The sequence below is a fragment of the Crotalus tigris genome, unplaced genomic scaffold (genome assembly GCF_016545835.1).
Source record: "Crotalus tigris isolate CLP2741 ecotype Arizona unplaced genomic scaffold, ASM1654583v1 scf7180000024317.942107, whole genome shotgun sequence".
NCBI classification, from domain to species: Eukaryota; Metazoa; Chordata; class Lepidosauria; order Squamata; family Viperidae; genus Crotalus; species Crotalus tigris.
Window position 1 is genome coordinate 137,156 of NW_024100489.1, and position 21,925 is coordinate 159,080.

The 21,925-nt window shown below is 40.2% G+C and overlaps 1 protein-coding gene across 2 annotated transcripts in view; it reads right to left on the bottom strand.

Annotated features, from left to right (window-relative positions):
* Nucleotides 1–21,925, bottom strand: part of MXRA5 (matrix remodeling associated 5) — a 52,672-nt gene that overhangs the window by 17,461 nt on the left and 13,286 nt on the right. For both annotated transcript variants that reach the window (XM_039325161.1, XM_039325160.1), the window contains 3 exons: nucleotides 19,996–20,386; nucleotides 7,289–11,956; nucleotides 5,784–6,684 (listed from right to left, as the gene is read on the bottom strand). In XM_039325161.1, the coding sequence (XP_039181095.1) occupies nucleotides 5,784–6,684; nucleotides 7,289–11,956; nucleotides 19,996–20,386 (5,960 nt within the window). The remainder of the gene's footprint in view (nucleotides 1–5,783; nucleotides 6,685–7,288; nucleotides 11,957–19,995; nucleotides 20,387–21,925) is intronic.

The window sequence follows — 21,925 nt, forward strand, 5'->3', positions numbered from 1 at the left end:
GGCATTTGATATAAGCTTGTTCATATTTTCTAACAGTTGTCTGATGCTGTTATAGTACCCGCTCCACAAAAGAAAAATTCCATCTCTTTCTCTCGTTAGCAATTTCAAAATATCCAGGAGAAGTTAATGTGTGCCAACTATGCGGATACTGTATCTCTGCTAGCCCTACTTCCCATGACTCTGGAAGATCCAACGATCTCGCTAACTGAATAGTAAAATTAGAATTTTTGGTTTTGGGGAAAATTGCTGCTGATGCATTGCTGGAAATGGTGATGTAAAACTCCTCCATATCAAAAATGTTGTACTTCAGTCTCCTTAACCCAACTGTTGAACTTCTCTGGCCATCCAGTCCATTTGACTAGAAACTCTCTGTGTCTCCCCAGCCCTCTTTTTTAGATAATTTTCTCTATTCTGTATATGCACTGTTGGTCAGCAGGAACCTTTTGGAGCTCCTCAAAGTAGAAAGCCCCCTTTACAGGGTCACCTGTGTAATCATTTAATCTATACACCATTCTTTCCCCTCTTGTCTCCAGTTCTTTGACGATGAATATCTCATCCCTATAGGTTTGCTGATAGCCCTTTTCAAACTTACCCTTCAGTCTGGATACTCTGACATGATCTCCCATATTAAGACATTTTTCCTTTCTTTTACTTTTTAAAGCTACCCCATAAAGCCTCATCCACACATCCCTTTCGTTAGACAAATTTACGGTGTTAGGAGCAGTCCCAATACTACGATGGTAAGTGTTATTGTACCCTTGAAGAGTATCTGCCAAAATGTCCACATAACGATGGGTATTTCTAGCTGTGAAATATCTCCAGAGTTTGTTTTTTAGGGTTCTATTAAACCTCTCTATAATGGCTGCTTTTGTTTCATTATGAGTGACAAAATGATGAATGCCATAACGTGCTAAAAGTTTCTTCAGCGGAATATTCAAGAACTCTTTACCTGCATCTGTCTGTATTTTTGGGGGTGCACGTCCTGTTTTAAAGATATTCTGGAAGGCAGATGTAACTTCCCTCCCTGATTTATCAGATAAAGGGGAGGCCCAGGCATATTTAGATAACACATCGATAACTGCTAAGATGTACTTTTTTCCATGGTTCTCCTTAGAAAATTTGGAGACATCTATGAGGTCAGCCTGCCATTGATGATCTAAGCCAGACATTACTGTTTTATTTCTAGGAAAATTAATTCTTGCAGGCTTATGAAGCGTACAAGCATCTTGCCCTGACAGCCACGTCTTGACTTGCTTCATGGTCAGGTTTTTATCATGTTTTCTAGCTTCCTGAAAAAGGGTATTCACACCTCCATAACTCCCTATACATCCTGGTGTATAATAAATATGGCTTAGAAGCTTTTCATGCATCATTATACTGAAAGACCACTGACAAATGGTCAAGCGTTGACGTTAACAGTCTTTTATTGGTTATACAGAGTTCAGAGGGGGCATGGCTCCACCATCAGAAAAATATCCCTCATCACCACTATTAGAATCAGAAGATAAAGGACCATAACACGCTATTTTACAATACGTTGACCCACCTGTGCCCCACAAATTATGTCCGCAGTCACAAGCAAACCAGACTTTACACAAATTGCTACTCTTTAACTCACAGGGTAGATAGCGTGATCTTTGGGATAGCTCAGAATCCCTGTTATAGTCTAGATCAGAAAAATCTGCAGAAGCTTTGTGACCACGGCAATTACCACAGGAATATAAAATCAGGGTGTCTTGAAGTGTTTTATTAATTTTGAGTCTGCAAAATATAAAGCACATCCTGTTAGTATGCTATCCACTCCAGCAGCATTTACATTATCATAAATAAAAACATATTTACTTACTATTGCTGGGAGATAATGTAGCATCATTCACCATTTCACAGGCTGTCTGGTAAGTACTCTGCACCTCATCGTTAAAGTTACAACACACCATGCTACAGCCGTGCAAAACGGGTCTGAATAAAAATTTTTCTTTATCATAACCCCTGCAACAGATTTTGTTGCATTCTGCCAGCTGGGGCCTTGTGTCAGAGCGTGCGACGGTAGCTTTTGCTGTTGTTTTAAAAACAGTTTTGGAATCAGAGGTTGCCATCTTCAAAAGACTGCTGGAATTAAATCGCTAGCTGTTCAGGCCTGCCCGCACAAACTCCCCTGCCCTTGCAATGACACGCCCTTGAACATTGCGCATGCCCAGAATCACAGGGGGTATGACATGCCTGGGCATGTCCTGAACAAGGCCTAACCCCCTTTTTTACTAGCAGACAGAAACACGCATGCCTGGAATCGCAGTCCTGACATGACTGAACAATGCTTAACCCCTACTTGCCGCCTGGCTGCTTGCCTCTTGTGAGCATTTTAATTCCCGTTAATATTCCTTGTCGTTTGCTGTAGGGGGACAGAATAAATTTTATTAAGTCCGTGCTTCAAACGGTTACGTCTACATGAGGATTTGAGGGTGCAATTGGCAAAATATGTGTCTTTAGATTTTTACAAAGGTAAAAACCAGCTGTGGGTTTTAAAAGGGTTGTGGTTTGTTTGTTTGTTTTTTCCCCTGCATTCAAGGAAATGATTTTAAAACCTCCTAGAAATAAATACCTTTTAGAAAAAAGGAGGTTAAATGCAGGCCCTGGCTGCCTTTTAGGGGTTCCTTTTTTCCCAGTTTTTGAGGCACTGATTTTTAAAACTCCACAAAAATTAAAAGCATCATTAGGCTAGAATGATTAGAAATAAAAAGCATTTTTTAAAATTTCACAGCTCCCCAAAGTAGGGGTTTGTTTCCCCAAAACACAGGCCTCTGCTAATTATTCACTTTACTTAGCTTTTTTTGGTTTTGAATGTCCATAGAATTAGTCTAGAGTTAAACTAATCATGTACCCAGAGGATTGACTGCCACATCTTTCTTGATGGGGTTAGGTTCAACACGCCTTATCTGAAAATAGGGCTGTTAGGGCTACTCATGCTTATCTTGATGGGCTTAATTGACCTGGTGACATAATCATCACGTGGGTTTGTTTACTTTGATGATGTCACTGATCAAAAGTGCTAATAATTTTCATTTTAAAAGGTACACACTATATCTACTCTGGCATTCCCAGGGAACTAGAAACATGCTTAAATGGTTCAAGTATTGAGGTCACAATTTTTATCCCCTCTTTGCCTAGACTTTGTACATTTGTTTTTCTAATACTTATCTTTTAATATGAATTTTATTTATTTTATAATTGTTGTTTCTATATTTTTGTTTTCTTCAGTTGCTGTATGCCTGCCAGAGTCACTCTTTGTGAGATGGAAGGCTAAATGTAATTAATAAATAAACACATAAAAATAATATTGGATCACATTTTCAGTATTTTGTGGTAGTTATCTAGTCATAACTACTACAGCTTTGGCGTAGAATGCAGTTATACGTATCAGCCTAGTACTCTTGAGACTCAGAACTGTGAGAATAGGATATTTAATTGCCACTCATTCATTTGTAGCTGGTATTTTAGCTGATACTTTTATACTTGTTACCTATGATTTTCTATAATTAATTTCCTTTCTACTATTCCTGATCTGCCTTAGAATATCCTATTCAATATAGGTTCTGCCCATGTCACAATGCAATGGGTAAGTAATTAAAGCCCACCAATTTTCCCATGCTAAGGTATTAATCTATGTAGGAACATGTAGATTGAGCTAGATAATGGGGTTACCAGATCTGGACTGACAAAAATAGCATGGTACAAATGAGGTAGAAGATACTGTTACCACACCAAAGGCATTTAGGAGAAGGGAGCAACACCTGTTGGTTTTTGGCTTATTGGAGGGCTCCACCCGGTTTGGTGATTGTCTTATGGGAGAGCTCCTCTTCAGCCTGGTGTGTGCTGGGTGCTGAAGTTCTGTCTGATTTAGCTAAGTGAGGTTTAGCAGGTCGAGAGTGCAGGGGCCATGGAGTAGCCTCTGCAAGAAAACAGTCTCGGAGAAGAACAAGTGATAAGAAAGAAAGTCTGCCCCTCATGGGTAGAAATAGGTAAATGAGGAGGTGGTAGTTCAAGGAAGGGGGTGGGATTAGGATTACATGCTGGAAAGGTGGGGAGATAACTGCATTGCTAAGGCTTTGAGGCAGAAGTGGAAAGAAATGTGGAGAGCTTGGGCTATGCTGAAGGAAAAGGGGAGCAATCCCTGAATTAGGCACACTAATATTCTAGTCAAGGGACAGTGTAAAAGCTGAAACCACATTCACTGGTCACCTCAGCTAAATGGCTTTGGTGTGGTAACAATTATCTTCTACCTTATTTCTACCATGTAGAACTCTGTAGTTCCTGTGCCTCCCTCCCTCCCTCCCCCGCCTCTTCCTGCTGCTGGTGCTGCTACCGCAGGGTGAAGCAAGGCAGGTAGTGGGGTGGAAATGATGCCACACATCAGCCCCTACATGCTTGACCCCACCTTCCCATCTGGTCCTCCAGTCAGCCTGTTGCCCACCGCCACACCCACTATGACCACAGCAAACAGGAAATGTGAGGAGCCCCCATCCCCAAGAGGCAGCCAGGACTCCCCACCCTGGCTGAGTCCAGCCCCAGAGCTGTCCCACTCAACCTGAGAAGGTTGATGAGGCTCCTCTGGTGGATCAGGCCTTGGCGCCCACCCTGGTCCACTTCCATCTGTTGGAGACCCCTAGATCCCCGAGCCGCACTGTGGTTCCCCAGGTGCCCCCTGACACGAGCAACATCAAACTGACACACACATCACAGGGCAACCACAATGCTGGGGCTTATTTTTAGGGTAGGTTTTATATTAGGCACATGCTTAAAAATCATGCTAGGGCTTATTTTCTGGTTGGGTCTTATTTTCAAGGAAACACAGTATTAATCTACTCATGCATTGGTATTAGCTTTTCAGAGCTATGGTGGAACTTTCCTTGGCCCACAATCAAAGACTTGAGTCCAGGAAGTGAACTCTTTTTCATATTAAGCATGTACTCCACCAGAAACTGCAGCCTGTAGTAAATGCAACAAGATATAATTCTGTCACAAGTTGGAATATAGAATTAGAAAGTGACCTCACCACTGCAGTTGAAAAATGATTCTGTGCTAAGAAATAAATTGTTCCTGTCTTACTTCCTATTCAAACATCAGCAGAGCATAGTTTTAGCTTTATCAAATCCATCCAGGATGCATAAAGCATTGCAAGGACTGAAACTGTGACCTAGTTCCTGCCTCAGTATATCTGTCTCTTAGGGTCAAGTTTAGCTATCGAATGACCTGGCTTATTTCTGAAAATATATACATAAAATCAAGCAATCCACAAATGTTGCAATGTTACATGAAAGAGAAATACAATGGTATTAAAATTATAATATGTTTGCTGGTTAGTTCATATTCAGAAACAATGATATATAGTTAGATTCTAATGCATCTTTGCATACTCAGATATAAAATTATAATTTATAATCATAGAACATAAAACAAATGTCCAATTTTTTGGAACTCAAATGGCCACAGCAAATTACAACTGAGGTAATTTGAATTAATTTAAATAATATATTTATTCTCCAGATGTTAATAATTTCTCCCATTAATATCTTATTAAAGGTTAAACATTGGGAGCAACTTCTGTAAGGACTTTGAAAGTCATACCCATAGCTTAGGAAGCCACAGATAATCATGGGACCACAGTCCATGAATCCCAGACTTAATGTAGATATTACTGGAATGAATGAAAGGATTACATTGATTTGAAGAATCTATAAAATCAAAATGCAACAACTTATACATGGAATGCCAAAATAAATCTTTACCTCTGTAGAGAATTCATTATTCTTTTTGAAGGAAGCCTCCAGATGATCCATGGCCAGGGATCCCCAGAGGCACTGCAATCCAGTTGTAGGGTGCTACCATAGGTTATATCTGTTTTCTGGGGTGAGCTTCTTATGATCTTGGCATTTGTTGACTGCTTTTTGACCTGCAGCTGTACAGTTCTCTTTACTGCTCCAACCATATTTGCTGCAATGCATTCATAGCTCCCACTGTCTTTGGGCAAGACATGGTGTATGTAAAGGGTTCCATTTGGAAAAACAAACAGATTACCATGGACAAACTGAGAGGGCTGAATCTGAGTCCCATCAAAAAGTATCCAATGGATGCCAGGTGGAGGGGCTGCTTTTGCACTACAGTGAATGTTAACGTTTTGCCCCATATTGAGGGAAATATTTTCTTCTTTCTCTTGCTCAATAATTGGTGGCAAGGCAGCTATGTGAAGTCTCACTGCAATACTGTCAGCTCCTGCAGCATTGCTGGCTATGCATTTGTAAATTCCCCGATCTGAAAAGTTAGTGTCTTTCAGGAGCAATGTTCGGTTCTCATATAGCATAATCCTTCCCTCTGTAGTACTCACAGTTTGAAATATTTTACGGTTAGGAAAAATCCAAGAAATGTGTGGGTTTGGGATTCCAGTGGCTTGGCAATCCATAGTCACTTTTTCTCCAAAATAAACAGTCAAATCCTTAAAGCGAGAACCCAGCATTCTGGGCTGTTGAGCTATGACAGTCAACAGGACAATCATTTTATCAGTGCCATGAGAGTTCTCAGCCACACACAGATACTGTCCATGGTCCTGAAGCTGAACACTGTGAATAAGGAATGTGCCATTTTTCAAGACGTCAAAACGTTGCATCTTTGTTTGGGCTATCATTGTTGCTCCTAAAGTTTCAGGGTATAAAAATAAAACACAAGTCATTGTTTCAACACTTTCTAAAGTACTTATAATCTATTAAATAGAACTTAGAAATGCACTGCAATACTCTAACAAAATCTAAGTTTCACAGATTTAAGTACCATATCTAACCATTTGCTTCAATCATTCAATAAAAATTAATGACTTTAAATTTAGGGTGTCTTTTTAACATTAAAAGAATCACCAAGACTTATAACATATATTAGGGTATTCTTGGAGATATTTTACATCTTCCGATCCTATGCTCTTGACAAGATTGGCTGGAATTAACATGAAACCAATTTACTGACTTAACCTATCCAATATAGCTTCAATGAATTTCACAATAAAGATGGGAATGCCTATAAAGATATAATTCTTTATTTTGCATCAATAATGCACACCAAAATTGCAAATATGCATGGTGCAGCAATCTATTTTACTGATTGGCTAACAACTTTATAAAAGTACTGCACTTCTGAAATCATCAAAAGAAACAAAAATACATGCTTATTATTAAATAAAATACATTCAATGTCATTGATTTTACATCCTACTGCAGCTGTTGAAATGAGATGATAAAAAGGTTACCTGTAGAGATTTTTGTCCAAGAAAGGAGAGGCTTGGGTTCTCCTGTGGCATCACATGGGATAGCAACATCTGACTCAACTAGGGCGGAAAGACTGTTAGACATTTTAGTGATAATTTTAGGTTTTTCTCCTTGTTGTGTTAAAAGCACAGAAGACTGAATGAGACTTGAGTTGAAAACCTTAATTCTATCCAATTTAGCCACAAATAACACATTTGGATTATTATAATAGATACCACTGGAAGACTGCGAAGTTGAACTCACTTGAGATTTTATTTTTGGAGTAGTGAAGGTAGGAATGATTGTGCCAGGTGCTAGTACAGTATCCAAGGATATAGGGGGTACTGGGATAGTGGTGGCTTTTAAAGAAGTGCTATGCATTATCTTCTTGGTAATAGAGAAAAATGTTTTCTCAGTTGTGCTTACTAGAACTGGTAGATTAAGCACCAGTGGTTTAGAGTTCATTCCCAAATGTTGAAATATCCTGGTTCTGTTGATCAGAAATGGGGTTCTAGCATTGTTCAAATATGGCATAGCATGATTGATTGTTCTTCCAGACTTATCTCTACTTTCAGGAAGAAAGTTGGTGACAAACACTTTGGAATAAATATTTTGTCTGATTTCATCTTGGTTGTCAGATTTGCCTGGAATAGGCATTTTAGGTCTATATAATGGAGCAGGTGTGGGGGTAGGGAAAGTTGAAGAGGTTTTTCTCTTTTGTATGGTATAGGCTGCATATGCTGTTATCTCTGGTTTATTGGTATAATGAAGGGGCACTTTGTGAGTTATAAAATTATCAAAAAATCCTGATGCAATAAGATATGGAGGTTTCGCAGTCCCCCTCCCATGAATATACTTTGGAGATGAAAAATCTGGTTTTTTTCCAACTGGTTGGTTTGGAATATTTGGATTTAATGAAAAGCTGCTGTATGGCATGCTACTACCTTGCTTTTGCTGATTGATGGAAAGTTCATTCTGTCTTGAGCTATATCTGGCTCTTATGCTATCGACAGTGGATATCTTCTTATCTGGATATATTAGTTTAACAGACGTGTGGGGTTTTTTTGTTGAAGAATTATATGATAAATTAAGATTCACAGGTGTTAATGGAGGAAGAGTAGTGAGCATTGAAATGGATACAACTGAGGGATATTTTTTTTCAGTTCTATATATTGCAGTCTCATCATCATGATTACGGAACTGGCTAGTAATTTCTTTGGAGTATCTTGAAGTTGGTAGAATGTGTGTTTTATTTTGCCAAAGATCAAGAATTTGGTTCATTTCTGTAGTTATAGAAGTATGATCAGAGACTAAACTGTGGTGAGACATAGTCATTTTTTCAACTTCATGAAAAAATGGTTCCACTGTAGTCTTTATTAGGTAATCTGAAAACTTCCACAATTTTTCTAAATATGGCAGAGTTTCAGGATGTTCTGTTTGGCTAACAGATAAATACTGTTGAGTAGAAAGCTTTGATTGAGCTACCCTTGAGTCAATAACTTTTGTGTAGGCTGATGAGACAAAGTTAGCTTTAAGTTCTGGAATTACTGAAGAGGTAAGACCAGAAGATGATGTTGAGCTTTCTCCTAAAATGTTTGTTATGGGTGTATTTGTCACTTTATTATTACCTATGGGTAACTTATTTTCTGAAGCTGTTGCATACTCTGGATTGTGGGATAATTGCAACTGCTTTGGGAGTGATGTAGTCACTGAATGATATGTGGATGTCACTGTTTGACTTTTCTGATCCTTTATGTCACTAGAAAGAGTTAACAGTGTTTTAAGTAATAAAGAAGGAAAATGAACAGCTGAAGTTGCTATTGTGTCCTGGGGTTTTTGTAAAGTAGTTGTATTTTTTAATGATGAACTCAGTTTTTGTATTTCATCCTCAGGTTTCTGATATCCAGCCATAAAACCTTGGATGGTTTGAATAGCATGGTCAAGTCTAGATAGTTTTGGAACAAAAGATATCACTTCTACATTAAAAGCTGTAGGAGGAATAGGTTTTGGTCTTTTGAATCTATTTGTTCTCCATCTCCCATATGGTCTTCTTCGTGAATGTTTACTAATCACTGGTTTAGATGTAGTCATTTTTCTTTCATATGCTGTTATTGTGGTTGCTGTAGTTGGTTTGTTAGTAGTAGCAGCTGTCAGCAGCTGTTCTTTCTTTTTCAGTGGATGAATAGTACTTTCTATAGTAGAAGAGGATTTTGCTTTTTCAGGATTCACATTTGTTAATATTAGGCTTTTAGAATCTGTAAATGGAATTACTTGTACATGTTCTATGCTGTCATGTTCTTTAGGAGCAAAATCTGTTATTTGAGCAGCAGATGCAACAGTAGTAGCAGAGTTGTTGATTTCAGCATGTGTAAAATTTATTGCAACCTTACTTACATTACTCATAGATTTAGATTGTAAATATTGTTTACTAGTTTTAATCTTATGGCTTTTGGCAAGGATGGGATCTTTGACTGAAATTTCTGAATATGGATTAGGTGTGGCTTTCTCCCTGTTGCTGACTGTCATTGAAGTGCTCTGAGTATAAGGTACAGCTTCTTTTTTTGCGATCATATTCATTTCTCCATCAAAAATTTCTATCCTTTTTGGTTCTGCTACTTTTGATTGTGTGTTTGAATCACTATGATCCCAAGGTTGTGTCTGTATAGTTGGAGATAACTGGATCTCCTGTTCTACAGAGGTTTCCATATAGGATGGATTTTCTGGTATTTTTGAGAATTCATGTTCCACATGCACTGCTGAAGAAAGTATTTGGTCTTGATTATAATTCTGCATGCTGATGACAGAGGGAACAGTGACTGAAAATAATTCTGCTTCATCCAAATGGGAAGTATCTGCTGAAGATTCTTCTCCACTGATTTCCATAACACTCCTTGGTGAGAGACTGGAGATAGGTAGATGACTTCTTGTGGTCCAATGTGTAAAAGGAATCTCTGATGTGGCACTTAGAAGAGGAACAGAAGTTGTAAGTCTGAGAAGACTTTTTCTTCGGACTTTTGCCAAAATGTTAGCCCAGTGCTGTGGATTAATTTGTTTGTTTGTCATATGAATTCTCCTCCTAGATTCAAATATTCTTCGACCCTCAGCAACATTAATCTCTTTGATCCTATCAATGCCTTTCCATAATTTCATTTTGTGTTTTCCTTTTTTATTTGTTCTTACCTGAACATGAGAAATGTCATCACTCTTCTGTTTAAGTGATAGTTCAAAGTTTTTGAGATGAAATTTCTTGCTTGGCATACCATCAATCTCTTTATCACCGGATCCCTCATCATCTCCTATGACCTGCCCCCTTACTGAGGTTCTTGAACTAGATTGCTTTTTAAATTTTATGCTTTTAGAAGATCTGTCAGAAACCACCTTATTTACTGTTACTTTAGCAACAACTTCATCTGATCCTTGTTGATTGATGGCCACACATCTGTAGTAACCGCTATCACCTATATGGCTGTATGGAATTAACAATGTGCCATTTTCTATCAAATATCCACTAGAAGAGTTTGACAAATCATTAATCATTTGATTGCTTGGAAGTATCCAGCTTAAATGAGCATCTGGTATAGCCACTGCACTACAAGGTAATAGTATGGAATCCCCCACATTTTTTTCAATTTTTGGTAGTTCAGAATCAACTTGCTGAATAACTGTGGGTTGCACTAGAACTCTGTAGGCCACTGTGTCTACATCATCTCTCACTTGGGCAACACAGTGATATATCCCTGAATCAGCATAGGCCACCGACTTGATGATTAATTGGCCACTGCTGAGAACAGAAAACATTTTGCCTTCCATTTTGAATGGAGCTTTCAATTTTGTCCCATCTGGGAGAATCCACCTTATAGAAGGACTTTCTGATGCTTTGACATTACAGCTAAGCTGAGCATTTGAACCTTCTACTATACTTTGAGCAGCTCTTATGTGCTGGTCTTGCTCTATCATAACCCAACTGCTTCTCTGTTGCTTGTTTTCATGAGGTTGAATAGTTTGAGAAACTTGGGAAGAAAAAGAGAGAACTACCATTTTTCCTGTGCTCTGGTGTCTGTTTAATTGGATGTGTATGAATGGCTGCATCACCCAGGCAGGCTCAGCAAAGAGTCTGCCTTTGACACCTGTGTAATAGGGAGCATCATAATCAATATCTTGCCTATAGTGATAGCTTAATTTAGGTTCATGAGTGAGCACATGTTCTCTTTTAAGTTTGACAGGCACTTCACTGTAATATGCAATAAGCTTCCACAATTTCTCGTAGTTTTCTCGGTTCATATGACATTCCACATCCAGAGAAACAGTATCATTGACCACAATTTCATAAGGAGAGATCTGATTCCACTGAATTTTGGTAGAGTCTGTTGGTTTTTTAATTTCACATTTGAGGTTCACTGAGTTTTTGTGCTCATCGGTCAAGTTCAGAGTAATGTTCCATGGAGGCCACTGAAATTCTTCCATTAGTAACTCAGAAATGTCATCTTCTTTATCCTCATCATTTTCCTTGATGTTGATGCTTTGTTTTAATGGGGACTGTATGATTGGCTTTCTGCAGGAAATGTCTTTCATATTTTGAATATCTTGTTTCTGGAATTGTTTGGGAAAGGTACATTTAGGACAAAGCTGACCATCCTCATAGGCTTTATCTTTTTTACACTTTAGGATACCTGAAAGACAAAAAAAAAAAAAAAAATTCACAAGACTTTTTTTTGCTCCATGTTTTAAGCTATATTTTGAATTTAATTAAATTATTCTTTTTAACTGGTCAGAAATTATTTATTTTTATCTAGTTTGTTCATGTTCTTTTCAAGATAATGCTGTCTAGGTTAACCATTAGATAATGTATATTTTTATAAATGTTTCATTTTATATTTATTAACTTATTTTCATAGTACCAAATAGCTCATTGGGTCATAAATAAGTTTATGTAATAAAATAAATCTAAGTACATGTTACCACTATTATGCATTTTTACAGAAACATATAAAATCAAAGAGAATACTTAATTGAAAATATTATAAAGTGTCTTCATTTCTCTTGGGTTTGTCCTTTCTTTCCTTATTCCCATTTGTAGCTATAATAATTTATTGTATAAATGAGATCTCAGAATGATCTTCTCTTGAATCCTACTAGTCATCCCATAATCGCTCTTAGTAGTGACTTTTAATGACACTTATCTAGTGTGCATCCAAGTATCCTTTGTCCTTATATATGCAACACCTGGAATATACTGGTTCCAAAACTGTTTAATGGAATGGATAATTTCTTCTAATACTCCTGAGAACTAGTCAAGGTGGATGACTACAGTGACCTCTTCAACAGTAGTATTATATATTTGTAGCATGCCATTCCCATAGTTTCTCCTAGTACCATGTTATCAACATTACAGTACCATGCAAATATTTTTTTTAAAAAATAGGAAAGCAGAATATACTGTTAAACACTCCTTTTTTTGTTCAAGTCAGAAGCACATACAAATTGTACACATGTAACATTCAACATTGAGCAAATAAAATAAATATAAAATAGGTCATAGAAATATAACATGTGTAAAAAGAATAAATAGGATTAAAACCAAATGACATTTGTCCAGTATCGGGACGCATCAACAGCATTTTCTCTCACTAGTATGATTAAACACTATTTTGCTGGCATTGTTTTGGATTTTTTAAATGTTACATCATCATTATTGTTGTCATCATTGTTGCCACTGCTGGTGGTTTGATTGTGTTTTATTATATTTAATGATTTTTGTATATTTATAATATATGCTCCCTAAGAAACCATGGATATGGGTCACTAAAATTTAATTTTAATAAATAAATAAATAAGAATATGATTCATAATTATTCAGATTATTCTACAATATTGGTTTTGCTTCTGTAATAGCAAAGTCAAATACATTATTTTTTGTTGTTTCTTATATCACTTGCAAATCTGAGCTCATAAATACAAAACTTTCCTTACAATCTCAGAAAAGTTTTTATGAACAGTTTTTTTAGTGGTTAAAAGACTCCTGTAGTATCTAATTAAATGTCTGTGTTATGAGAAAGTAAGTTTGTTCCATCCAACCTGAACATTGTACAATATCAGAAATATATTAAGTGTGAAGATGCCCAGTTTTGCCTTTTTGATTGTAAATTGAATGATATATTATTAGTTTTGAAAAGAAATGCCATTGCCACTTGAAGTGTATTCTCCTTAGAATGTTTATTCTTGATGTATTGGGAGACAAATGGTTTTCATTTTTGTTCATTGAATGGCATGACAAATTAAGCAAATTACATTGTTTTGAAGAAAAAACCTTAAACATGATGGATATCATGTTTTAAATACAGATTACAGGATAAATTGGAAAGGCTGAATGTATACAATACATTACATGAAAACACCTCAAGATGATTTAATATAGATTGTTATCAACTTACAACCACAATCATAACAAAAGTATTGATTGCTGAGCAATGCAGTCATTAAGTGAGTCATCATGTGTCCTGACTCAATTTTATGACCATTTTTACAACAGTCATTAAGTAAATCATATGGTTACATGAATTATGTGGCAGTGAAGCAACTCTGATTTTCCAACCTGTTGGAAGACAGCTGGTGTCAGAATCCAATTATATTTCATCTTTAAATTATCAAATATAGAAACTCCCAATTCTGCCTTCTCTGGATTCTGCCATAAGAGGGAAAGAAGGGGGAGAACAAAGGGGCTTTATGGCCCTCACTTCCTTCTTTACACTTCAAAGAGCTGAATGCTGAATGTGTGTTTATTGTAACCTCGAAGTGTTAACATACCAAAGGAGGGAAGTTGCCTTTCATGTAGTTATCTGAAGTCTCCATCCAGACGGAAGAAAGAAGAAAGGGAGTGGAATTGTGATACTTGAAACTATCACTGGAAGGGGGGTTGATTGGGTGGGACTACTGGGGAACCCCTTAAAACCTTGAATGGGAGAGCTTGGACCCCAAGTCCTGTCTAGCATGCCTGCAACCATTTTCTCTTAATAAAGGATTCCTGTTGGAAGAATTATTCCAAGAGTTCTGTCTTCTTAAGATGCAAAGTGGGGTGGGTCCTTACATTAGACAGGACTTGCAAAATTAATCCACCTGGAAGGAAGACCCTTGCCGGGGGATTTTGCAAAAATTTACCATGTCAGACAATGGAGCAAGAGAGGGGGAAAACTCCCTGGAAAGAGAGCCGCTGACCCAGTTGGAACCTTGCCAGATGTTGGGATCCGAGAGGCCAGATTCCTCAGGAGAAGAAGTGGTGGAGACACAGGACCACAAGCCTCGCTGGTCGATGGGCGTTGGAAAGAAAAGTGAGTGGGGAAAGGAATCAAGAAAGGTGACCCTGAGACGGGGGACCAAGCAACCAGAATGGAAGCAGGAGATGGAGAAATCCCTGCACGCAAGTGAAGAGGGAGAAGCTGGGCACCGTACTCAGACTGGATCCTAGAGAAAGCTATTGACCTGATGAAGAGAACTCTCAGCTCCCTAGGAGAGGAGAATACTGAACCCTACGGCCGCCCCAGCTCCTGGAGCCGCAAAGGGAGAGACACCGAGGGGGACATGGAACCTGCAACCCCAGGGACATCTACTGATCCAGGAGCTCCCACCCCCTACCGGACCACAGATGGCAATCTGGACGGAAGGCACTACCACCCACAACAGAGGCACCGATCCATTCCAAGACGTCCACCGTTGGAAGTGAAATTCAAAGGGGAGCCAACACGCTTGGGGTTTTTCCTAACCCAAGTCCTCAGCTACATGGAGGAATATGGGCAGGATATTCCCAGCGACAAAAGCCCGCATCCGGATCGTGCAATCTGCCCTGGATGGACCAGCTGCGGATTGGGTAGTGAACTTGCATGACTCCAATGCCCCAGAACTCAGTAACTTCAACCGTTTCATGTCCTCTTTGAGAAGACGATTTGAAGACCCCCTGGCTGATCGCAAAGCCCGTGAAAGAATAACAACGATGAGGCAGGGCAAACGCCCAGTGGCTGAGTATACACAAGATTCCGGGCCATTGCCAGCAAACTGAATTGGCCAGAAGACATCCTCCTTGGCCGTTTCAAAGACGGACTAAACTATGATCTATATGATGCTTGCCTGCCCCGAGGGGACCCACATCGACTTGAGGAATGGTACGTCTTGGCAGAGGAAGCAGAGATCGACATATTGAAGAGGCACCGCCGAGGAAAACAATGGAGCCGCCCCCCGCCTGAGCTGACACACCAACCGGTGAAATCATCGGATACAGCCAAGAAGCAAATGGGGTGTTTCAAGTGCGGAAGAGAAGGGCATCGAGCTGTAGAATGCCGCTCAAAGGCCCCCCAGCACAACCCAGACAGATCCCCAATCAACAAACCCGGAAAGTATTCAGCTAAGCCAAAAGAAACGGCCATGAGAATGATGGAAATTGCAGAAACCCCCACCTCTGCTCACCAAGGGGAAAGGACTCCAGCCTACACCACAGGGCCGGTGGATGCCTCAGATGACAGCTCGGAGGGCGAACCCCTGGTAAGTGGATGCATCACACCCATCTTCAAAACAGTGACTATATTAATCCCCCCCATGCCCGAAGCTGTGAAGGTGAAAGCCTTAATAGACTCTGGCTGTACCCGCTGCCTCATTAGCCCAACACTAGTGGGGAATCTGGGCATACCATCCAGGAGACTGGAACAACCAATCTCATTTGGCCAGCTAGATGGATCCATAGCAGGGGGGGTGCCAGCTACCCTAGCCACTTTGCCAATACATCTCTCCCTGGGCAACCATGGAGAGGACTTAACGTTTGTGGTGACCCCAGGTATGGAATGCCCAATGATTCTAGGGATGGAATGGTTGAAAAAATGGAACCCCTGGGTAAATTGGAGGACGACAGAAATCAAAGTCCCGAAGGGGGACCCTATGGACTTAAACCCCCAAGGGAGGCTACCAGAATCAAGAATCGAAAAAGCATCCATAGGAGAGGAAAAAAGATTAACAGAAATACCAGAGGAATATAGGGACCTTGCTGAAGTCTTCAGTGAGGAGAGGGCGAATGAGCTTTCCCCCCCACCGACCCACAGACTGTACCATTGAATTCAAGCCTGGGGCAAAACTCCCGAAGCCCAGATTATACTCCATGAGTCCAAAGGAGAAGGAGGAAATGGAAAGATTTATAAAAAAAAAAAACCTGGAGAGAGGTTTCATTGAGCCAGCCAAGCCTAAAGTGGCTGCCCCGGTCCTTTTTAGAGAGAAGAAGGATGGCTCTTTACGTTTATGCGTGGATTATAGGGCCCTGAATACAATCAGTGAAAGCAACCTATACCGCTGCCCCTCATGAAAGACATGCTGTCACACCTATCGAAAGGGAAAATTTTTTCTAAACTAGACCTAAGGGAAGCTTACTATCGCGTGAGAATCAAGGAAGGGGACGAATGGAAGACTGCATTTAACTGCCCCATGGGGTGCTATCAATTCAAAGTCTTGCCATTTTGATTACAAGGGGGCCCTGCAGTCTTTATGCAATTAATCAATGACGTTCTAAGGGAGCACCTGTTTAAGGGGGTCCTTGTTTACTTGGACGACATTCTTATCTTTACTGAAAGAAAAGAAGAACACGTCAAACTTGTCAGAGCGGTTTTAAAGAAGCTGCGAGCCGCTCACCTATATGCCAAACTCTCAAAATGCGAATTCCACCAGGAAAGGATAGACTACCTAGGCTATCGCATATCCCCACAGGGCATTGAAATGGACCCAGAGAAGGTCAGAGCAGTATTAGAATGGGCACCACCCCGCACAAGAAAGCAACTACAAAGTTTCCTGGGCTTTGCAATTTTTACCGCCAATTCATCCCCTCATTTGCACAGATAGCCTTGCCCCTCACTAACTTACTAAAAACGAAGGGAACATCCTCAGTAAAACCTAGCCAGCCACTAACATGGACAATGGAGTGCCAAGCAGCGTTTGAGAGACTAAAGAGACTTTTTTCTGCCGAACCAGTACTAAGGCACCCAGATATGGACAAGCCCTTCATAATACAGGCAGATGCAAGTGATGTGGCAGTGGGGGCTGTGCTATTACAAGAAAATGATGATGCAGTATTGCAACCCTGTGCATATACATCCAAGAAACTCACGGAAACAGAACAGCGCTGGCCCGTATGGGAGAAGGAGGCTTATGGGATACGTTGGGCATTACTCACATGGCGACAGTTCCTGGAAGGCAACAAAATCCCCTTCCAGGTGTGGACTGATCACAAAAATTTGGAAGCCCTGAAAACTTCCAGGAAACTCAATCCCAAACAAGCCCGCTGGTCCCAGCATTTTCACCAATTCCAATTTAAGCTCAAACATTTACCAGGAAGAAAGACTCTGGCAATGCACTATCTCGCATGCCCCAATATAACAGCGCACGAACCACAGACTCTAAACCAATAATGGCAGAGTCACAACTGCAGCACACCAGTAACCAAAAGAACCCAAGCCAAATTAAAACCACAACTGGACAGCCAAACTGGAATTGAATTCAGAAAAAGTTTGGAAACAGATGATTGGTTCCAGAAAAACAAAAATGTGTGCACAATGAAAGACGGGTTGCCTTGGATAGGGGAAAAGTTATATATACCAACAACTCAAAGAGTAACTTTCATGCACCTTTGCCATGACACAAAATCAGCAGGGCATTTTGGATTTGTAAAAACTTTACATTTAATTAAACGGCAATTTTGGTGGCCATCCATGAAAAAGGACATTGAAAGTTATATAGCCAGTTGTCCAAAATGTGCCACGGCAAAGAGGTTGCAAGGGAAAGTGCCAGGACTATTGCAAACAGTGGCAAGTCCCTCAGCCCCCTGGAGAGAAATAGCCATGGATTTTATAGTGGAATTGCCAGAAAGCAATGGGAATAACTGTGGTCTGGACGGTCACGGACTTGTTTTCCAACAGGTGCACTTTATCCCTTGCCAAAAGATTCCACTTCTGCAAAAAACTTTTTCATCCAACACATTTACAGATTGCATGGGCACCCCAACGCATCATCTCTGACAGGGGGGTGCAGTTTACGTCTGCATTTGAAGGAATTTTTATCCCTCTTAGGAACCACTCAGGGACTGACATCTAGCCACCACCCTCAAGGAAATGGGGGGGCTGAAAAAATGAACTCAGTACTTAAGCAATATTTAAGATGTTTTCTTAGTTTCCAGCAGACCGAGTGGGCGGACTTACTCCCCTTTGCAGAAGTTGCCTACAATAATGCAGTCCACTCCAGCACAGGTTACACTCCTTTTCAAATAGCCACCGGTCAAAGTTTCAACCCCATGCCAGAATTAACCCCAAACGAACCAACGATCCCCTCGCTGAAAGAATGGATGGAAAAATTACAAAACACCTGGCCAATAGTCAGAAAAGCACTAGATGAAGCTAGGCAGGCTTACAAAACACAAGCCGATAAAAAAAGGGTTGAGCCTACACCATTCATTATAGGAGAAATGGTGTACTTATCTACAAAATACCTAAAGTCCCTACAGCCCTGTAAAAAACTTGGACCAAAATACATAGGACCTTTTCCAATTAAAAGAATCATAAATCCAGTAACAGTAGAATTAGAATTACCCAAAAATCTCAGGCAAATACACCCAATTTTTCATTGCAGCTTGCTGAAAAGAGAGCATCAGTCACCTCTACGGCCAAAAATCCCCCCCCCCACCTCCAATCATGGTGGAGGGTGAACAACACTTCGAAATAAAGGAAATCCTTGACTCTAGGAGATATCATGGAGCAACTCAGTACCTAGTTGCCTGGAAACACCTCCCTCCCTCACAAAGTGGGTGCCATAAACGTCATGTCAGAGCCCCGAAGCTATTGAAGAAGTTTCACACAGAGTATCCTAACAAGCCTGACTAAATTTTATACTTGTGTTTTCTTCAGGTGGATCTCTCTTATTGTTAAGAGGGGCCGGATGTCAGAATCCAATTATATTTCATCTTTAAATTATCAAATATAGAAACTCCCAATTCTGCCTTCTCTGGATTCTGCCATAAGAGGGAGAGAAGGGGGAGAACAAAGGGGCTTTATGGCCCTCACTTCCTTCTTTACACTTCAAAGAGCTGAATGCTGAATGTGTGTTTATTGTAACCTCGAAGTGTTAACATACCAAAGGAGGGAAGTTGCCTTTCATGTAGTTATCTGAAGTCTCCATCCAGACGGAAGAAAGAAGAAAGGGAGTTGAATTGTGATACTTGAAACTATCACTGGAAGGGGGGTTGATTGGGTGGGACTACTGGGGAACCCCTTAAAACCTTGAATGGGAGAGCTTGGACCCCAAGTCCTGTCTAGCATGCCTACAACCATTTTCTCTTAATAAAGGATTCCTGTTGGAAGAATTATTCCAAGAGTTCTGTCTTCTTAAGATGCAAAGTGGGGTGGGTCCTTACAGCTGGGAAGGTTGCAAATCATGATTGTGTATGAATGCAAAATGCTGCAACTGTCATAAATTGAACCTGAATTGTGATCACCTGATTGTGGAGATAACGCAATAGTGATAACTTCAAGGTTATAAGTCACTTTTTCCAAGGCTGTTATAAATTCAAATTATTATTAAAGAAATGGTCATAAATTGAGAACAACCCGTACAATGCCTATACCCAGACGGTATTTCTGGCCAATTCCTTTTGAAGGTGATTTCCTACTACTGTTTGATATAAAGTTCCTCTTACCTGCAGATTTCTCAGTCCATTCAAGGAACCATTTCAGCTTGCAGTCACAAGACCAGGGATTCCCATGAAGATAAATATTCTCTAGTAGAGGCATCCTTTCAAAAATGCCTTTAGGCAATGTTCTAATGGCATTTTCAGATAAATAAAGATATTTTATTGTTGACACCCTGAAGTAATCAAGGACTAAGAATGTTGAAAATGTGTTTGGGTGAAGCTGCTGAAGCAGGTTTCCTTCCAAGTGGAGAAGTCTGAGGGAAATTAAACCACTGAAAGCATTTGGATGGATGAATTCAATTCGGTTATGGTCCAGATGCAGTCTCATCAAGTTGAAAAGGTCTTGGAAAGTTTGGCCAGTTATAACCTGTAGTTTGTTATAGCTTATTTTGAATACCTAAATGGACAAATAAATTAATATGTTACTATCTTTATTGATATTATAACTTTACAGGAAAAGCATGTTTTTATAGAGATAGGAAATTTGTGCCCCACCAGACATAGCTAAATTACAATTCCCAATCTTTCTAGGAAGCATGGGCAATTGTGAAGGTTGATGAATGTGTTTTTCAACAATCTTTAGAGAGTCATAGTTTACACATCAGTGGTACAGGATAACTTAATGGCTCAATCTAGAGATCCTTAGTTATCCATGTTCAGAATTAAGGGACTTTGAGTTAGATGCATAGTAACAAAATCATTGGCCTCTATATAGACAGATTTTGGGTGCCTACTGGAAACCACTTTTGTTCAATACTTAGGAAATAGACTATCAGAACCCATATATATTAAGGGGAACTCTTTTCTATTTCTAATTCTTCCACCGCTTTGGGTTCTGCCATATTCCTGAAGGGGAGGAGGGAAGATGCTGCAGGCTGTCTCTTTGTTTCTCTCTATCACTACAATGTTTCCCCTCTGCTGTTCTACATATTCACTCTTTGAACTATCTCTCCCTTGATGTTACCTTGAGGTGAGAAAGGAATGTGCCTCCGGCCATCTAGCTTATCTCCTGTTTTGGAAGACAAAGCGCGAAGACCCAACAATCTTGTTGCGAGCCTGGGAAAGACCGATGTTATCGGCACCTTTCCCACAATGGACTTAACACCTAGAGATTGGCCTGTTCAAATTGACCAGATAAACTATTGGGGTGGGGTTTGCTTGGGACTCTTTTAATCTATTGATCTGAGCAGGAAACCCTCATATCCTGCTTATTATGCCTGCTGTCAGCTTCTCCTAATAAAAGTTCCTTTTAGAAGAAACTGCTTCCATAAGTTCTGCTTTCTTAGGATGAGGTTTTGAAGTGGGCCCTGACATTAAGCAGGATCTGCAGTAACAGTCAGCCTGGAAGGAAGACCCTTACTGGGGGACTCAGCAAAAAAATGTTTGATATTGGAATGGAGAGGGAAGAGCCTGCGATGGGGGGGGGGGAGCCAAGCAGATCCCTGCAAATACACCAGCTCTGAATCCTCGAGCTCATTGGAAGAGGTAGTGGTCACCAAATGCCACCACAAGCCCAGGTGGTTGATGGGTGTCGGGAAGAAGGAGGATTGGGAGAAGAAGGCCAGGAAGGTGATACTCTGATGAGGCAGTCATCAACCAGGTTGGAAAATTGAGATGGAGAGTCTCTCCACCTTAGCGAAGATGAGGAGGACTGACCATCACATTCTAGCCAATTGCTGTAACGAGCGATTGACATGATGAAAATAGCACTCGACTCCATGAGAGAAGAGAAACCTGACCCATGCTGGGGCACCATCAGTCTGGGCTCCACAGAAGGGACAGATGGAGGGGGGGCTGAGCCAACAGTCCAAGGGCCTTCTGCCAGTAACACCGAAACTGCCGTCGTCACTGCTGTCGCTGCCACCCCTCATAGAGTAGCAACCGCTGACAGAGATGGGAGATGACACAAACAAAAGAAGAGAAATTGTTCCATCCA